The sequence below is a fragment of the Mus musculus genome, chromosome 11, assembly GCF_000001635.26.
Source record: "Mus musculus strain C57BL/6J chromosome 11, GRCm38.p6 C57BL/6J".
NCBI lineage: Eukaryota > Metazoa > Chordata > Mammalia > Rodentia > Muridae > Mus > Mus musculus.
Window position 1 is genome coordinate 5,091,316 of NC_000077.6, and position 14,795 is coordinate 5,106,110.

General features: G+C 48.1%; 2 protein-coding genes across 29 annotated transcripts in view; one reads left to right on the forward strand and one right to left on the reverse strand.

Moving 5' to 3' along the window:
* The window catches only part of Ewsr1 (Ewing sarcoma breakpoint region 1), a 29,421-nt gene extending 21,629 nt beyond the window's left edge, over positions 1 to 7,792 (reverse strand). For 6 of the 19 annotated variants that reach the window (NM_001283062.2, NM_001362620.1, NM_001362617.1 and 3 more), the window contains exons 1-4: positions 7,694 to 7,781; positions 2,554 to 2,590; positions 2,366 to 2,417; positions 544 to 667 (exon numbers count right to left, since the gene is read on the reverse strand). In NM_001283062.2, the coding sequence (NP_001269991.1) occupies positions 544 to 667; positions 2,366 to 2,417; positions 2,554 to 2,590; positions 7,694 to 7,706 (226 nt within the window). In that variant the 5' untranslated portion in view covers positions 7,707 to 7,781. Of the gene's footprint in view, positions 1 to 144; positions 163 to 543; positions 671 to 2,365; positions 2,418 to 2,553; positions 2,591 to 7,693 lie in introns of all 19 variants that reach the window. The other 13 variants (XR_001779874.1, XR_003949296.1, XM_006514509.2 and 10 more) reach the window with 7 other exon arrangements.
* Rhbdd3 (rhomboid domain containing 3) lies at positions 6,967 to 14,785 on the forward strand. Of its 10 annotated transcripts, XM_006514714.4 has the most exons (10): positions 6,967 to 7,490; positions 7,764 to 8,162; positions 8,433 to 8,583; positions 9,082 to 9,272; positions 10,554 to 10,590; positions 11,846 to 12,034; positions 12,706 to 13,089; positions 13,870 to 14,032; positions 14,118 to 14,402; positions 14,485 to 14,783. In XM_006514714.4, the coding sequence occupies exons 6-10, from the start codon at positions 11,887 to 11,889 to the stop codon at positions 14,660 to 14,662; spliced, it is 1,158 nt and encodes a 385-aa protein (XP_006514777.1). In that variant the 5' UTR covers positions 6,967 to 7,490; positions 7,764 to 8,162; positions 8,433 to 8,583; positions 9,082 to 9,272; positions 10,554 to 10,590; positions 11,846 to 11,886; the 3' UTR covers positions 14,663 to 14,783. The 10 variants fall into 10 exon arrangements, 9 of the variants coding, with proteins under 9 accessions (XP_006514777.1, XP_006514778.1, NP_001277421.1 ...); XM_006514715.2 differs by lacking the exon at positions 6,967 to 7,490 and having other exon boundaries at positions 7,872 to 7,957; NM_001290492.1 differs by lacking the exon at positions 6,967 to 7,490 and having other exon boundaries at positions 7,958 to 8,251; positions 9,070 to 9,272; positions 14,485 to 14,785.
* Positions 14,786 to 14,795: the final 10 nt, after the last annotated feature.

Sequence of the window (14,795 nt, forward strand, 5' to 3'; positions counted from 1 at the left end):
TGAAGCAGTTTTTTCATTAGCACCTTTGTGTGTGATGTTAGAAAGTTCAGGGTTTAAACAAATGAAAACACCTAAGGGTTAACATTACAGGGTTAGACAAGATGGAAAGCAATTCCCATGCAAGAATGAGCAGGATAGTCAAACCTGTACTGGTCCCTTCTACTGTGGAAAGCACAAAACAAAAAGTAGAGGGTACACTATCAGATGAAGCAAACAGATGTGAAAACCAGTTTGATTTTTAAGCAGCTCAGTTTAAGAAGGCTCATTCTTATCCCTAAGTACAATCTTCTACATTAGTTCTATCTTGTATATTACACACAGTGTATAAAAGTTTAGTTTTTTCCTCTTTTAGAACTTATTCTACCCACCTTCTATTGGATAGCACTTAAGGAAAATTAAGAGCAAAGACAAAAATACCCCCCAGAATAAAAGATCCCCAGATGTCAACATACAGACCAGAGTATATACCTAAAAGCATGAATAACAGGCCTTTCAGCAAATCCCCTTGACACTATCACCTAGTCTCTTGAAGGCTGGCCTTACCAGTGGGAGGCTGTCCGTAAGAAGTTGCATATGCAGTCTGCCCGTAGGTGGCAGTGGTCTGAGCCTGAGTATAGCTGACATCAGTAGGCTGTCCATAGGTTCCATAGCTTTGTTGCCCATATGCCTGCTCCAAAGAAATTCATGAAATAGCTTCATAAGAGAACCTTGTAGCTTAGCCAAATAATGACCTAACTTATTAGTTCATAAACTGGAGAAGCAAAGTACAAAATACTGCTTTCTGGTATAAAAAAGAAATTATAAAAACAAGGAAATTATCTTAAAAACTTAATTTTTATATAAGTTCTTTCATGTTTTAGTCAACCTAGAAACAAAAAAGTTCCTGAAACAATTAGGCAAAAATCTCAGTTAACCATGTAACTGACAGCACATAGGGATAATCCAAGATTCAGCCAGCACCTTGCTGATATAAAAATAAAAGCTATCAATTCTATTTCAAGAGAACAAATCAGAACAGTTCATGTTCTCTTATGTTTATCAGTATAGCAAGGTTATGGTTTTTAAACTCGGACATCAATACACTTAAAATCAGATAAGGAACAAGCTGTTCTTTCAGATATTTTAACATGCTCATATTGTAGATTTATTTGAAAGACCAATGAAAAGTAAAGTAAAGCCTTTGAGAAGCACGACTTCCTGCCTGTCCTAGGATGTTTCCACGACAGTTAATATCTACTTTTTAGCACAGATCATTCTAGAATTAGAGGTAATTCTTTTTCCTTTTCCCCTTGAGACTTACTGTGCAGTCCCAGCCTACACCTTGCTTTGTAAATCAGGGTGGCCCAAATTCAGAGATCCACCCGCCAATGCCCCTGTTGTTGGGATTCAAGGCGTGCATTACCACTAGGCCCAGCTGAGGTAATTAATTTTTGGTAATGTAGGCAAATACTTTCTAGATTCTAGAGTCTGTCATCCTTGGCTTTTGAGGAGGTGTTGGTGGCTGGAGCCAGTATATCGCATATTTACCAAAGAACTATATTCCCAACTCCTGGTCAATTTTCCCCCTTAAGTATTTCTGCAGTGCCAGCACACATTCTACCACCATATCCCAGCTCCAGGTTTTTAAGTTTTACTCAATCTGACTAGTGGAGGGGTGTACCTGTATCATGGTATATGTGTACAGGTCAGAGGACAAGACAATTTTTAGGAGCTAGGTCTCTCCCTTGACTCTATGTGGGACTTGGGGATCAAACTCAGGTTGTTAGGCTGGTGGCAAACTTTTCCAAAGAGCCATCTCTAGCCCCTACTCTGGGTTTTAAACATAGATTGATATACTGACAAGAGCCGAGGAACAGTTATTTTCAAAACTAACTCCACTAGTTAATGTGCAACCACTAGCAAGTTATACAGTAGCCATGCAGTAAAATTTTCTCATGTGCAACAATCCTAGTGATGGTCTTTAGAAATTATGATGATTAAATTAAGCATAATAAAATATGCACAAAGAACAAGACTGCAGTAAGATACTTACTTTGAGCCTAGGAATTTTAAAAAGTCTATTTCCAGCTTTAAAATGGTTTCATTACAACCCTCATTATGAAAGATTAAAACTTTTGAGTTTTAAAAGCTTAGATAATACTACCGCTATTTATTTGTATAAAAATTTAAAAAACGGATGGGCGTGGTGGTGCATGCCTTTAATCCCAGCACGCCGGAGGCAGAGAGGCAGCTAGTGGTTGCACAGAGTAAACCCTGTCTCAAAAAACAAAAAAATTAAAAAAAAAATCTCTTAGCTACTGTTTTAGTGGTCATCTGAAACATCTATACTGAAGATATAACTATTCATCCTTGTCTTTGGGATTACCTGGGTGGTCTGTGCATATCCTTGAGTTGGCTGGGCGGTGTAAGCACTGTAGCTGCAAAAAGAATTAAACACAAGAATTGACTATAAAACATTTAGACTGTGTTACTACATATCCTTTAAACTACAAAAGGCCTCATACGCTAAAACCTTAACCAAAGACAAATTATTGTTGCAGAAAGCTGACTTACCCCTGCTGGGCTGCAGCTTGACTATAGGTACTGTAATCTAGAAGAAATAAGAGAAATTATTAGCCTAGACAAGAAGGGGAAAGAGATAGATGGAATTCAAGCAGTAATAATAATTCTTAAATGTTATATAGAGTGGACCTATATGCAGACACATCCCAGTTAGCACATCTCATCTCTCAACACCAAACCAATTAAGTCAGTTAAACTAAACAAAGTCTGAATATGGTGCTAGGTAATGAAGTCAAGATCAGTTGAGTTGGCAGGGATACCTTGCCAGATACCCTACAACCATAAACCCATCTCAACTACCAACTATCAATTCAAAGACACTATCATTATCTTAGGTATAAACCAAGACCACAAAACGGCATCAACCTTACTGTCAGATTTAAAAAGAGGCACAGAAGTACTAAATTTTCTTTCTTTCTGCTTTTTACAGGCTTTCTCTGCCTAGTCCCAGCTGTAGACTATGGTGGCCTTGAGCTCATGGATCCAGTCTTTGCTGCCCACCCACCCCAGGGATTAAAAGTCACCAACACGCCTGGCATTTTTGTTTTGAGCAAGAGTCAGTAAAGGGATTAGAGGAGCAAGCTACTATGTCCAGCATCTGTCAGGCTATCCCTTAAGGTAAGACTAACCAGAATTCCCTAGAACAGTAATAAGTGAAATAGAATGACGGAAAATGGGGGCTGGAGAGATGGCTCAGCGGTGAAGAGCTCTGACTATTCTTCCAGAGGTCCTGAGTTCAGTTCCCAGCAACCACATGGTGGCTCACAACCATCTGTAATGGCATCTGATGCCCTCTTCTGGTATGTCTGAAGGCAGCTACAGTGTACAGTATATAAATAAATAAATAAATCTTAAAAAAAAAAAAAAAAAAAAAAGAGACAAAAAACAGGAGTCATTAAATCTAAAAAAGGGTCCTGCTGTCAAGAGCTGTTATCTTCATAATATCACAAAAAGATATAAACCCCAGTGAAGCCAAGCTAAAGGATGGGAGTAGGGCTGGTGGCTCAGCAGTTAAGAGCACTGACTGCTCTTCCAAAGGTCCTGAGTTCAAATCCCAGCAACCACATGGTGGTTCACAACCATCGGTAATGAGATCTGATGTCCTCTTCTGGCACACTTGAAGACAGCTACAGTGTACTTACATATAATAAATAAGTCTTTAAAAAAAACAAAAAACAAAAAACCCAACAAGGACAGGAGTATATAAGTGGTCGGTCTATGTGCTCATTCTCCTGACTATACCGGATGTGTGGATACCCTGGTTCCAACTTCAGCATAATGTACACAAAACTGACCAGGTTAATACAATTCCAAAAACTGTCAAAGAGAAAACAGCACTTAATAGGCCTACAGGAAAAATTGCTCTAGGTTCACAATTGCCATTTCTTAAAACCTAAAAATTATTTCAACATCAGCAACAACAAAAATCACAAATTTTCTTCTCTGTAACTAAGTCTACCTATAATTTTCCTTCTCATATGAAACCTATATTATATCAAAAGGAACCAGCCGTGTGAGGTGTCATACCCCTTTCATCCCTGCACTCAAGCAGAGCTCAGGTGGATCTCTATGAGTTTGAGGTCAGCCTAGTCTACATAGTGAGTTCCAGGACAGACAGGGCTATAAAAGACCCTGTCTCAAAAAAAAACAATAAAAAAGGAACTAGCCGGGCATGTTGGCGCATGCCTTTAATCTCAGCACTCGGGAGGCAGAGGCAGGCGGATTTCTGAGTTCAAGGCCAGCCTGGTCTACAAAGTGAGTTCCAGGACAGCCAGGGCTACACAGAGAAACCTTGTCTCGAAAAACCAAAAAAACAAACAAAAAAAGGAACTAAATCTGAACTATGGAGGTGTTGAGTAATGAAAATAAATGCCTATGTTTTCAAAACATCACGGAATTAAAGCTACCTACGTTTTGGGCATTTTTTTAATGCAGAGAATTAAAAAAAATACGCAATTATTTCCTCTCCACAAGAATACGTATCTTGTTTGGTGTTCAAAGACAGCACTGTCATTAAGACAGAACAAAAGGGTCCTTTCTTTTCCAATCAGAAAGTAGTCCCTCACCCAAATGTAACAGCTGACATCTTTCTTCATGGAAGGCTCTGGCATACGCCATGCAAAGTCTGCTTCACAATCCCCTAGCCAACAGTACTTTCCTGAACTCATTCTGCCCCCCCTTTGGCTTTTTCTGAGACGGGGTGCAGCCCTGGCTGTCCTGGAACTCACTCTGTAGATCGGGATGGCTTTGAAACACCCGCCTTTGCCCCACAAGTGTTGGGACTAAAGGCCTGCACCAACACCACCTGGCCTGAACTCACCTCTTAAAATCGACTCTTTCAACCTTTCTGCACCTCATGGGACTACTTTCCTTCTACACTTTTAAATTCAGAGCTCTGATTACCAATAGTATCAGTAAACTGTTCAAAAGATATCTACAATGAAGAAAATAATCCTCTAACAAAATTCTGAAGCATTTCCAATAAAGCTACATTTTCTGTGGTGGTGAAGTAGTGGTTCTGAGATAGGATCTAACTACTTAGCTGGCTGACCTTAATTAGTTATATAGACCAGGCTAGCCTCAAACTTGCTACAGACCCCGTATGGCTGTCTACAACTAGTGTTGAAATTATAGGTGTGTACCTCCATGCCTACTTGCTACCTTCCTTTGTCTACCTTTCTGCCGTTTATTTGTTTGTTTATTTATTTATTTATAGACAGGGTCTCACTATGTAGCTTTAGCTGGCCTCAAACGCTGCGCTCCCCAATCTAGGATTAGATGATGACTGGCTACTTGCCACATTCTTTATATGAAAAACAAACAACAAAGCAAATACTGCAACCTACATTTTGTTGAGGTTTCTGTGTAAAAACGACTTTTTGAGTCATTGGCATTAAGTTTGATGTTTACAAAGACTTACACAAGAGCAGTTATGTAAAATTGGCAATGCTGATACAGAACAGCCAACCACTTGAGACGAGGGTGCTGCCAAAGGATTTGGTAGGCTAAGGAAAAAGCGACCCCCCCCCCATGTTTATCTACCTACAAGCATGACACTGAAGCAATGGTCAGATAATTTAACAATTGAAAAAATAAGTCTTTAAATGCCCGGATACGTAAACACTTCACACACACACACACACACACACACACACACACACACAGAGCAGGCTGAGAGATTATGATGTAGGGGCATCCTAGAATGCTAATGTTTTACTTTTTGTTCTGGTAGTTATTTAGAGACTGTAATTCTGCTTTACTGGACACACTCTATAGTTACTGTTCTACAAGATACAGAGGAGGGAAACCATTACTCCCCTTAGGCAGTGGCTTGCTTCAGGGCAGCCATTAGCCAAGCTGAATAGGAAGGTTTAGGCTACATAATTCCTGTAGCTAGCAAGGGTAAGTTTGTTGGGACCAAAAAAAAAAGTTATTTTAAGAACTGAAAGGCTCAAGAAAAAAAATTTTTTTTCTAGGACAGGATTTCTCTGTGTAGCCCTGGCTGTCCTCAAACTCAGAGACCACCTACCTCTGCCTTCCCAGCACCGGTGCATCGCCACCGACCCTTTAAAAAAAGTCTAAAACTAAGTTTTTCAGGAAAGCCCTTAATAAAGTCCCCTCAGCAGGGCCAGGACTGTGGGTATAGCAGAGCACACTTTTCAACTTAAATTTGGTTCAGGGTGCTATCAACATTTTCTGATAACAAAGATGACTAAAAAGTGGCAATGATCTATCAAGCAGAAAAACTGCAATTGCCTTCTTGGGCTTTAGAGGTTAAGAGAAGGGTAAAAGGACCACCAAAGAAACCATTTTCCACTAGGATATATTGGACTGTAGTCGTATCTCAGTCTTCTCTTAGGGACACTTTGGGTAGCCTGGTACCAAAAGCAAGCTGTTTACTAACTACATCGTTTGCGTCGTCAAATTGTGATGCTGGAAGCTTTCCTAAGCCAAATGAAGAACCCAGAGCTTTTCCTGTCACCCCCACTTGTTTTCTCCTCCTGCCTCCAAGGCCACATCACCAGACCCTAGATTCCGCTAGAAGCAAAAACAAAAACAAACAAAAAACCCGCCACTGTGCCAGTTAACTGTATTCTAAACTGCAGGTGAGGGCTAGGCTACACTTATTCTCTCGGTAAGGACCACAACATAACCATCACATTCTAGAGTTCCCGCCCTGGACTTTCAAAATCCGCTATGGGTCTCTTCCCCTGGCCTCAATAGGGCCAAGAAATAAATCAGCCGGCTAGCTTAACGAGCAGGCCTACAGAAACGTGGCGTGCCGAGGCTTTTCTGCCTCTCCTGGATCAAAGCTGCTAGAAATCTCTTTCTGGAAAAGAGTCTCCTCTCCGGATCCAGACGGACCTTGTTATACAACCGATCCCCCGCGCCGGTTGCTGAGAAAAGGACACTGGGAAGCCACTGCTTTTTGGGTAGGGAAGGAGGTGGAGTTAACTCATGATTAAATCGAAGCCTCTTGAGTGGGGAGCACGAAGATTTAGGGGAACCAACTAGGTCCTCCGAGGGGGCAGCTTGGTCGGGCCGGGCCAGGCCTGGGGGATAATGGGGCTCCCCTCTTAAGCCGGCGCCCCTCAGCTTACACATTCGCGACGGCTTTTTGTTTGTTTTTCTGAGTCCCTACACAGTAAACACTTGCCCTGGGGCTAGCGATGGGAGGAGACGTTCCACGGGAAACCGGCCACGGCTTCTCGAGCCGCCATCAGACACCTCGCTTCACGCGCCTTCGGGGTGATGGGCTCCAGGCCCAGCCGCGGTCCCCTTCGGGCCCTCGGAGGCCCTAGGCCCGGCCCACGTGGCGAGAGACCCGGAGCACCCGGCCCCGACAACCACCACACAAAGGAGGCCTGGACGGGCTCTGCACGCCTCAGCTACCGCGAGGCCCTCGCGCGCAACGCGGCCGCCAAAAGGTTCCAGAACCAGCCCGCCTAGTGGGGGAGGGGAAGGGAACGCGGATCCCCCACCCCCACCCCCGAGCTCGTCGGGCCGCGGCGGGAACTCCAACCCCTTTCGGCGACTTCACTCAGTCATCCCTGCCACCCCCAGAGACGAGCGCCTCCCAGTCTGGGTGTCCCAGCTGTCGCCGGCGGGACCGCGATCCCACTCCGCTTACCCGTGGACGCCATTTTCTCGCCTTCCTCCTCGTTCTCTCAACGTCCGTCTCCTTCTCGCGTTCCCCCTAGGCGCCGCACTGCGCAGGCGCGAAACCCGCAACCTCGGACGCTACCATCGGGCCAGGCCTCGGGGGTGGCCGAAGAGGAGCGAACCGGAGCTCTTCGGCTCTTCGCTCCCGAAACCGTTGACCCGATCCTCTCCCAAAGAGCCGGACGTGACGAGTGGTCTAAAAAAAAAAGGCGCCTCGGGGGCCAGCGCGCCAGTGAGCGAGGGTTACCCACGAACCCGAGAGCTCCTTGGCGCGAGGCGCGGTGGCTCGGAATGGTTACGCCCGCTGGCTCTAGGGACCGTCTCTGAAGAGTCTGCCCTGGAGGGAGACGGAGGCTGGCGGGAGGGCTGGGGGAAGGGATCCCGGCCGGCCTGAAACAACTGCTGACTAATCGGCGGGCGGGATCACGCGCCTCTGTGTGCGTGCAGCGGGTTTCGGGCACCGAGGGCTCGGCCTGGAACCGGCGGCCGGACTTACCGGGCGGGCCCCCCTGCTCGGTTTTCTAGGGTGGGTGGGGGTGGGAGGACATGCTCCCCAGGCCCCTGGACGCGTGGCCTGAGCGGGCGGGGGAGGGGACCGAGGGCCGTCGGCTTGGGAGGGAGGCCGGGAATGCCGCGCCCGACCCCAGTAACGGTCGGGGTTGAGAAGCCCTGTGATCGTCCTTCAACCCATCCCCTTGTTTCAACAGAAAACCCAGAACCCACGAAATTGAGTTCTTTCCTTAAAGTTACAAAGCTGAATGCGACCCAGACCCCGGGCCTCCCCTCTCTGTACACCGCCCGGAAGCTTCGCCACACTGTCCTTGCCTTCCCACTCTGTCCTCCTGGCTTCCCTGCAAGGTAGGCAGGGTGTGATATGCATAGCTCTGAGGTCTCTGACAAGGGCTCCAGAAAGACACTGAGGCGGATTGTTGGCGATTGGTGGGGTTTTTGGTTTTGCTTTTCTGAGAGTTACTGACACAGTGGACAGACACAGACAAACATTAGCATGGCGGGCGAGGACTCGGAAGAAACCAGGGTCCATGTGGGAGAAGTAGGCGTGTCGCACCCTTCTGAGGATGGGCGTGGCTTCAATGCCGGAGCTTCTGGCCCGGGGCAGGCAGGGAAGGGAGCTGGGAGCCCGATGTGTAGCCCCCCAGTTCCCCATTTTATGTAAAATCACCTTCAGGTGAGAGATCCAGGCGTCCGAGTCTGTTAGTTCGCCACTCATAGTGTCTCACTAGAGGCCGGTCGGAATCTGAAGGGGAGAAAGGCGTGTATTGTGTTCTAGGAGGAGCAGCTGGATTCATTATTGGATTCTTACAAGTTACGTTTTATTAATTGAAGATATGGTTGCAGGAGTGTTACGGCTTGCCTATGATGTATGAGGCCCTAGTTTCCATTCCTATCGCCAAGAAAGAGAAGAGACTGGTCCAGAGGACTCGAGGCCCAGTTCCCTATGTCCATGGACCTGTCCCCTAGTGCCCAGGGATGGAATGGTTGTAAGAAGGTGCAAGAGGAAGCTTCATTTTAGGTGACCCTGCCTCCAGGTAAGGGTGAAATCTGCCTGCTTTTCTGAACTTCAACCCAGTACCAAAAATAAAGGGTGGAGTTCACCCCAGCAGGACCTGGGACTATGCTAATATGTCTTCCAATGAACACCAGCCTTGAGTCTGGAGACAAGCCATTTGAGTGGGGGGGGGGGGGAGCCAAACTTTGCTCATTAGGATAAAATTCACAATATGGGAAGGGAACATTGACAATTCAGAGTGAGTAGGAGATGGCCTATTGAGGGATGGAGGCAAGGCCAGGCAGAGGAGATTTTCATATTTGGCATCTGCAAGGGAAAGCCTTGACAAGGAAGCTAAGTCGAATCGCTTTCTGCCCTGAATCAGCTCAGTAGGAGACTCAGAGGACTGCCCAGGAATGGTGGGAGGGCCTGGAGGAAAGGCAGTGTGAGAGGAGAGTACAGGAGAGAAGCTATGCTCGGTGGGCAGGGAACGACCATGGGGTCAGAGTTTGTAGCAGCTGCTGCGCCTTTACTTGTAAGCTATGTGCCTCCCATGAGTCATCTCTCCAGGTGGTGCTTTGGGTTGGTTTGAGGAAGAGCTGGAGCCTGAACCAGGTGCAATGGTGCAGATTTGTGACCCAGCACTTAACACCTAGTCAGGACAATCTTCTATCCCAGGCTGTGGATAGGGTTACCTGATGAGATTTGTTTAAAGCAACACCAAAAAAAGCTTTAAAAAAGAGAAAGTTGTGGGCCTCCACTCTATCCTTTTTCTTACCATCTGTAAGGGAAATGTATCAGAATCCGCAGTTCACAGATTAGGACGCTTGCCCAGGGACGCACAGCAGAAAGCTGCAGCACACACTGGAGTATCCTTGGCAAAATGAGGCTAGGGTCAGGGTTGGGGAGGAAATAGTGCCACGGTTGTAATCACCTTGTAAAGCTTGGAATGCGGACTCTTGTAGCCCACTTTCAGCCTTACACTGCTTGTACCATTAGCTGTCCTCGCCCCTCACCCCCACCCCCTGTTCAAAGGGGCACCTGAGGCCATCAGGACTCCCTAAGGCTGGGAACACTGGAAAGGAGGCAGGAAGTGGGAAGCCTGAGCTGGCCTTGACTTAGCCGTTCCCAGGGGAATTACCCATCTTTTTGGCAGTGAATGGCCCCAGTTTAACTTGTCTGGTCCTGTATCTTCCACTAAGACTTAAGGCCCACCAGACTCGGTTTTGTTTTTGAAACTGGGTCTCATATCACCCAGGCTAGTTTTTTAACTCAACATGTAGCCAAGAACTCCTAACTTTTTCTTTTATTCTTTGTCCAGCACTGGGAAGCAAATCCAGGTGCCTGTGCATGGCTAGGTGAGTACGCTCCCACTGTCTGCATCTCTAATGACCTTGTACTCCAGTCCTCCATGTCTCCACTCCTGAGTGCTAGCTAGCATCACAGCTGTGCACGGCCGAGCTGGTCCCATCCCAGACACGTGGGCAGGTAGGATAGGAAGGTGGCTAATAAGAACAGGGGTTGGGACTTGAGCCCACTTCAGCCAACCTATTGGACCTGCCTCTGCAGGTTCAATTCCCCCTCTGTAAAATGGGGTCACTGGGGGGCTGGAGAGATGACTCAGCGGTTAAGAGCACTGACTGCTCTTCCAGAGGTCCTGAGTTCAATTCCCAGCAACCACTATTTTTTTCTTTCCAATTTCCATTTATTTTTGGCTCTGGGGCGATGTCATCTTTTCAATATGAAAAAAAAAAAAAAAAAGCAAGTAGAACACAAAATAGAAAGGTAGGAAATGACCAAACCAAGGGCAGGAGGAGAACGGGGCAGAGGTGGTGACCTCCCATCTGGGGAGTGTCTGAAAGACCCAGGTGGAAACATATTTTCCCAAGTGTGGAGTTTCAGCGGGAATTGGAGTGTTCAGAGGCCTTGCCACACCCCCAACTCCCATCTCTCAGAAAAAGGAGAACCAATATAGGGAAGACACTTCCAATGGCAGTTTTGGCTCAGGACAGCTGGAGGATATAAATGGAGATAATACTGTTAATACCTCTCCTGAGGCTGAGAGATAAAGCAGGAGAAAAACAAAACCAAACCCTGCTGACTGAAAGCCCGGGTGGATTCCTGCGTCTATATGGCCCTGACTGGAAAACCCCACCCTCTCTTCCTGGTGGCCTCTACCTAGTATCCCCTCTACCCGCTTTTCCCTGATCCACTCACTACTAATGCGCCGCCGGAAGAGGACATCAGATCTCATTACCGATGGTTGTGAGCCACCATGTGGTTGCTGGGATTTGAACTCAGGACCTTTGGAAGAGCAGTCAGTGCTCTTAACTGCTGAGCATCTCTGCAGCCCCAATATACTGGAATATTAACTGGACAGTTAAATTAAAAAAAAAAAATGGATACCAGTAGGAAGCACAGGTTAACAACCAGAATGCTCAAAAGCGTCTGTAATGGGATCTGATGCCCCCTTCTGGTGTGTCTGAAGACAGCTACGGTGTACTCACATACATAAAAGAAATCAAAAATAAACAAAAAATGGGGTCACTGGTAAAATAGAGAGGGTGTCAGATAAAAGCAAAAATAATTGCTACTGTTTTTGTTTATCCCTAGCCTACAGCCTCAGGACCACCTTTGACTACCATCAACCAAATATGCATGCCTGGGAGGCCCCTGGCTCACTGTCCCGGGCCCTGCCCCTTGCTTCCTCAGTCCTGATGCTGCTGCTGAGCTGTCTGTGGTTATTGGGGGCTGGCCCCAGCCTCAGATTGGCTCCAGAGCTGCTAATGGAACCCTGGCAGGGTAAGGACTGGCTCCATGGACCTTGAAGGAAGTTATAGGGCCTGAAACCAGTTAGTGGCATTAGTGTGAACCTTATGGTGGTTATACAAGGATAGGGCAGAGTGTCCCAGGGCAGGTTAGTGTTCTGACATGCCCAGCTCAAGAAAGAGGGCAGAAGATCCTGTAAAGGTGCAGAAGGTGAGATGGAAGGCATGGGTAGGAGTGCTGATCACATCCCTTTCTGACAGCTTTCCCTGGAAATAAGGACTGAGGGTTTCAGTCAAACACGGACTTCCTACAAACTTGCCTCCAGTTTACATTTTAAGAACCCAAATGTTCAGGGAGGTGTAGAGGTTTTTCTAAGGTCATACAGCTCTGTGGGAGTGGGTGGTTCTAGCAGGCAGTTTTTATTAGAAGTAGTGCTATTAACTAGATGTAGAAGAGAGTTGGTGACTGTGACAATCAGCTTCAGTGTGCCCAGGACATAGCGACACTCTGCAGTTGGTTGCTGTGCGTTGGCTCACAGTGATATAACTAGAGCGTAGCTGTGGGGTTGAGAATACTTTGGTGTCCTCTACCAGTGATTGGGTAGTGACATTTAACATCCTAGCTCCTGGGTAGGGGAGGCTGCCATACCAGGTGGCCCTAGTTAAGGGCAATCCACCCCTCTGACCTGACCTTCTTGTTCCCAGTGCACAGGCTGCTGACCCATGCTCTGGGCCACACTGCACTGCCAGGCCTGCTCCTGAGCCTGCTGCTTCTGCCCACTCTGGGCTGGTGGCAGGAGTGCCATCTGGGCACTGTGCGCTTCCTGCACAACTCCACTGTGCTTGCCCTGGCTACTGGGCTGCTGGCTGTGCTGCTGGCGGGCCTTGGGGTGTCCGGTGCGGCTGGAGGCTGTGGCTATATGCCTGTCCATCTAGCTATGCTGGCTGGACAGAGTCACCACCCTGGATGGCCTCAGAGGACACTGCCACCATGGCTGCTACCATGGCTGCTGCTGGCCCTGACCCTGCTGCTCAGCTCTGAGCCACCCTTCCTGCAGCTCCTTTGTGGCCTTCTCACTGGCCTAGCCTGTATCCTTTGCCTGAGCCCAGAGCCCACATGAACCTCACTGGGCCTCTTGGGTGCCTTGAAAAGAACTGGCACAAGGGAGTCATGTCTAAGCAATGCCAGGTCACCAAACACCTGTTCCTGACACATCTTCTTTTGAGCAATGCTCTGGGCTGGGGACAGGGCTCATGGCCAAGTGGAGGTAGGTGTCTTTTATCATCAAAGAACCCTATGAGATGCTTGGAGAGGAGAAGGGGCCTGAGAAGTCACTAACCTGGATCCTGTGTGAAGGTGGCATCAAAGCTAAGATGGGCAGGCTGGGTACAGGGCGTAACTGAGAGGAAGGCTCAGTGTGGGAGCAAGCCTGAGGCTCTCTGGGAACAGAGTGCCAACGTGGGCCCGTGGTACAGGTATCTTAAACATCAGCTTTACTCCCAAGATATGGGAAAAACAGCCACCGAAGAGAACAGGCTGACCCATCTAGACATTCAGGCTATATGTGAGTCACAGGATCATTTCAGAATGCAGACACCAGTCACGCCAGTCTGGCTGACAGGAGGAGGATCTGTCTTCAGGCACACAGGATCTGGGAAGAGGCTTATGAGGTGGATGAGGGAGAAGTTCTGCCCCTCTGGCTGACTGGTTTCAGGCAGCGCATTTTGTTCTTGGCTTGAGCTGTTGATGTAAAGGAGAATGTGGTCCTGAGGGAGGTAGCAAGGCGAGACACGGGAATGCCCACACATGGCCTTTATCCCACGTCATCCTGTTTCTCCTTGACCAGCCGCCCTGCCCTGGGCAGGTAGATGCTGCTGGGGCCTTCCAGTGGCTGGAGCTCTCAGAGCAGAGACTGCAGGTGTTACAGGAAGGTGTCCTTTGCAAGTCTCTGGCCCGATGCTGGCCGCTGAGGCTCTTTCCCACCCCGGGCAGTCTGGGTGAGCTGCCTGTCACTTATCCTGCTGGAGTGAGGTGAGGGTGGTGTTGGGCTCAGTGTTGGATGGTGGAAGTTGTGACAGTGGCTGGCAGTCCAGGCCATCCACCTCTGTCCCTACAGGCCTGCCACCCCTAGACCTCCTTACCTGGCTTCCTCAGACTCCTGGCCTCACAGTGATGGCTCTGCTCAGCTCCCACCACGCCTGGGGCCTGGACAGCTGACATGGAAGAACTCGGAGAGGGGCTTGGACTGGGCTGGGTCTAGCTTTGCTTCAGCAACGACGATGTGGGCAGCCCTAGACGAGCAGATGCTACAGGAAGGGATCCAGGCCTCCCTTCTTGATGTGTCAGTTCAGGGTTCCCAGAGCTCTCTGTGGTTGCCAAAGCCCTCTGTGTCTTCTCTAAGGTAAGGCAGGGTGGGCAGGGGTGCAGCCTCCTGCTATGGGAGCCATGCTGTCCTGACATTTCTTCCTTGTCCTACCTCACAGGCTGCAGCAGCTACAGCACATGGGATTCCCCACTGAGCAGGCTGCAGTGGCCTTGGCAGCTACAGGGCGTGTAGAGGGGGCAGTGTCACTGCTGGTGGAAGGGCTAGTGGACACTGAGGCCCTAGTGACTGAGGGAAGGAGTAGCCCTGCCCACTGCACAGGCACTGGGGCCTCATAGTCCTTTCCTTGTCTGCTGAGGGCTTGGTGCGGTCTTGACTGCATCCCTGGGGTAGGACTAGGCCCCAACATGTTTCCCTGGTACTTTGTAAGAATAAAAGCTGATTTGTTTTTCAACCTGGTCTCCTGAGTGT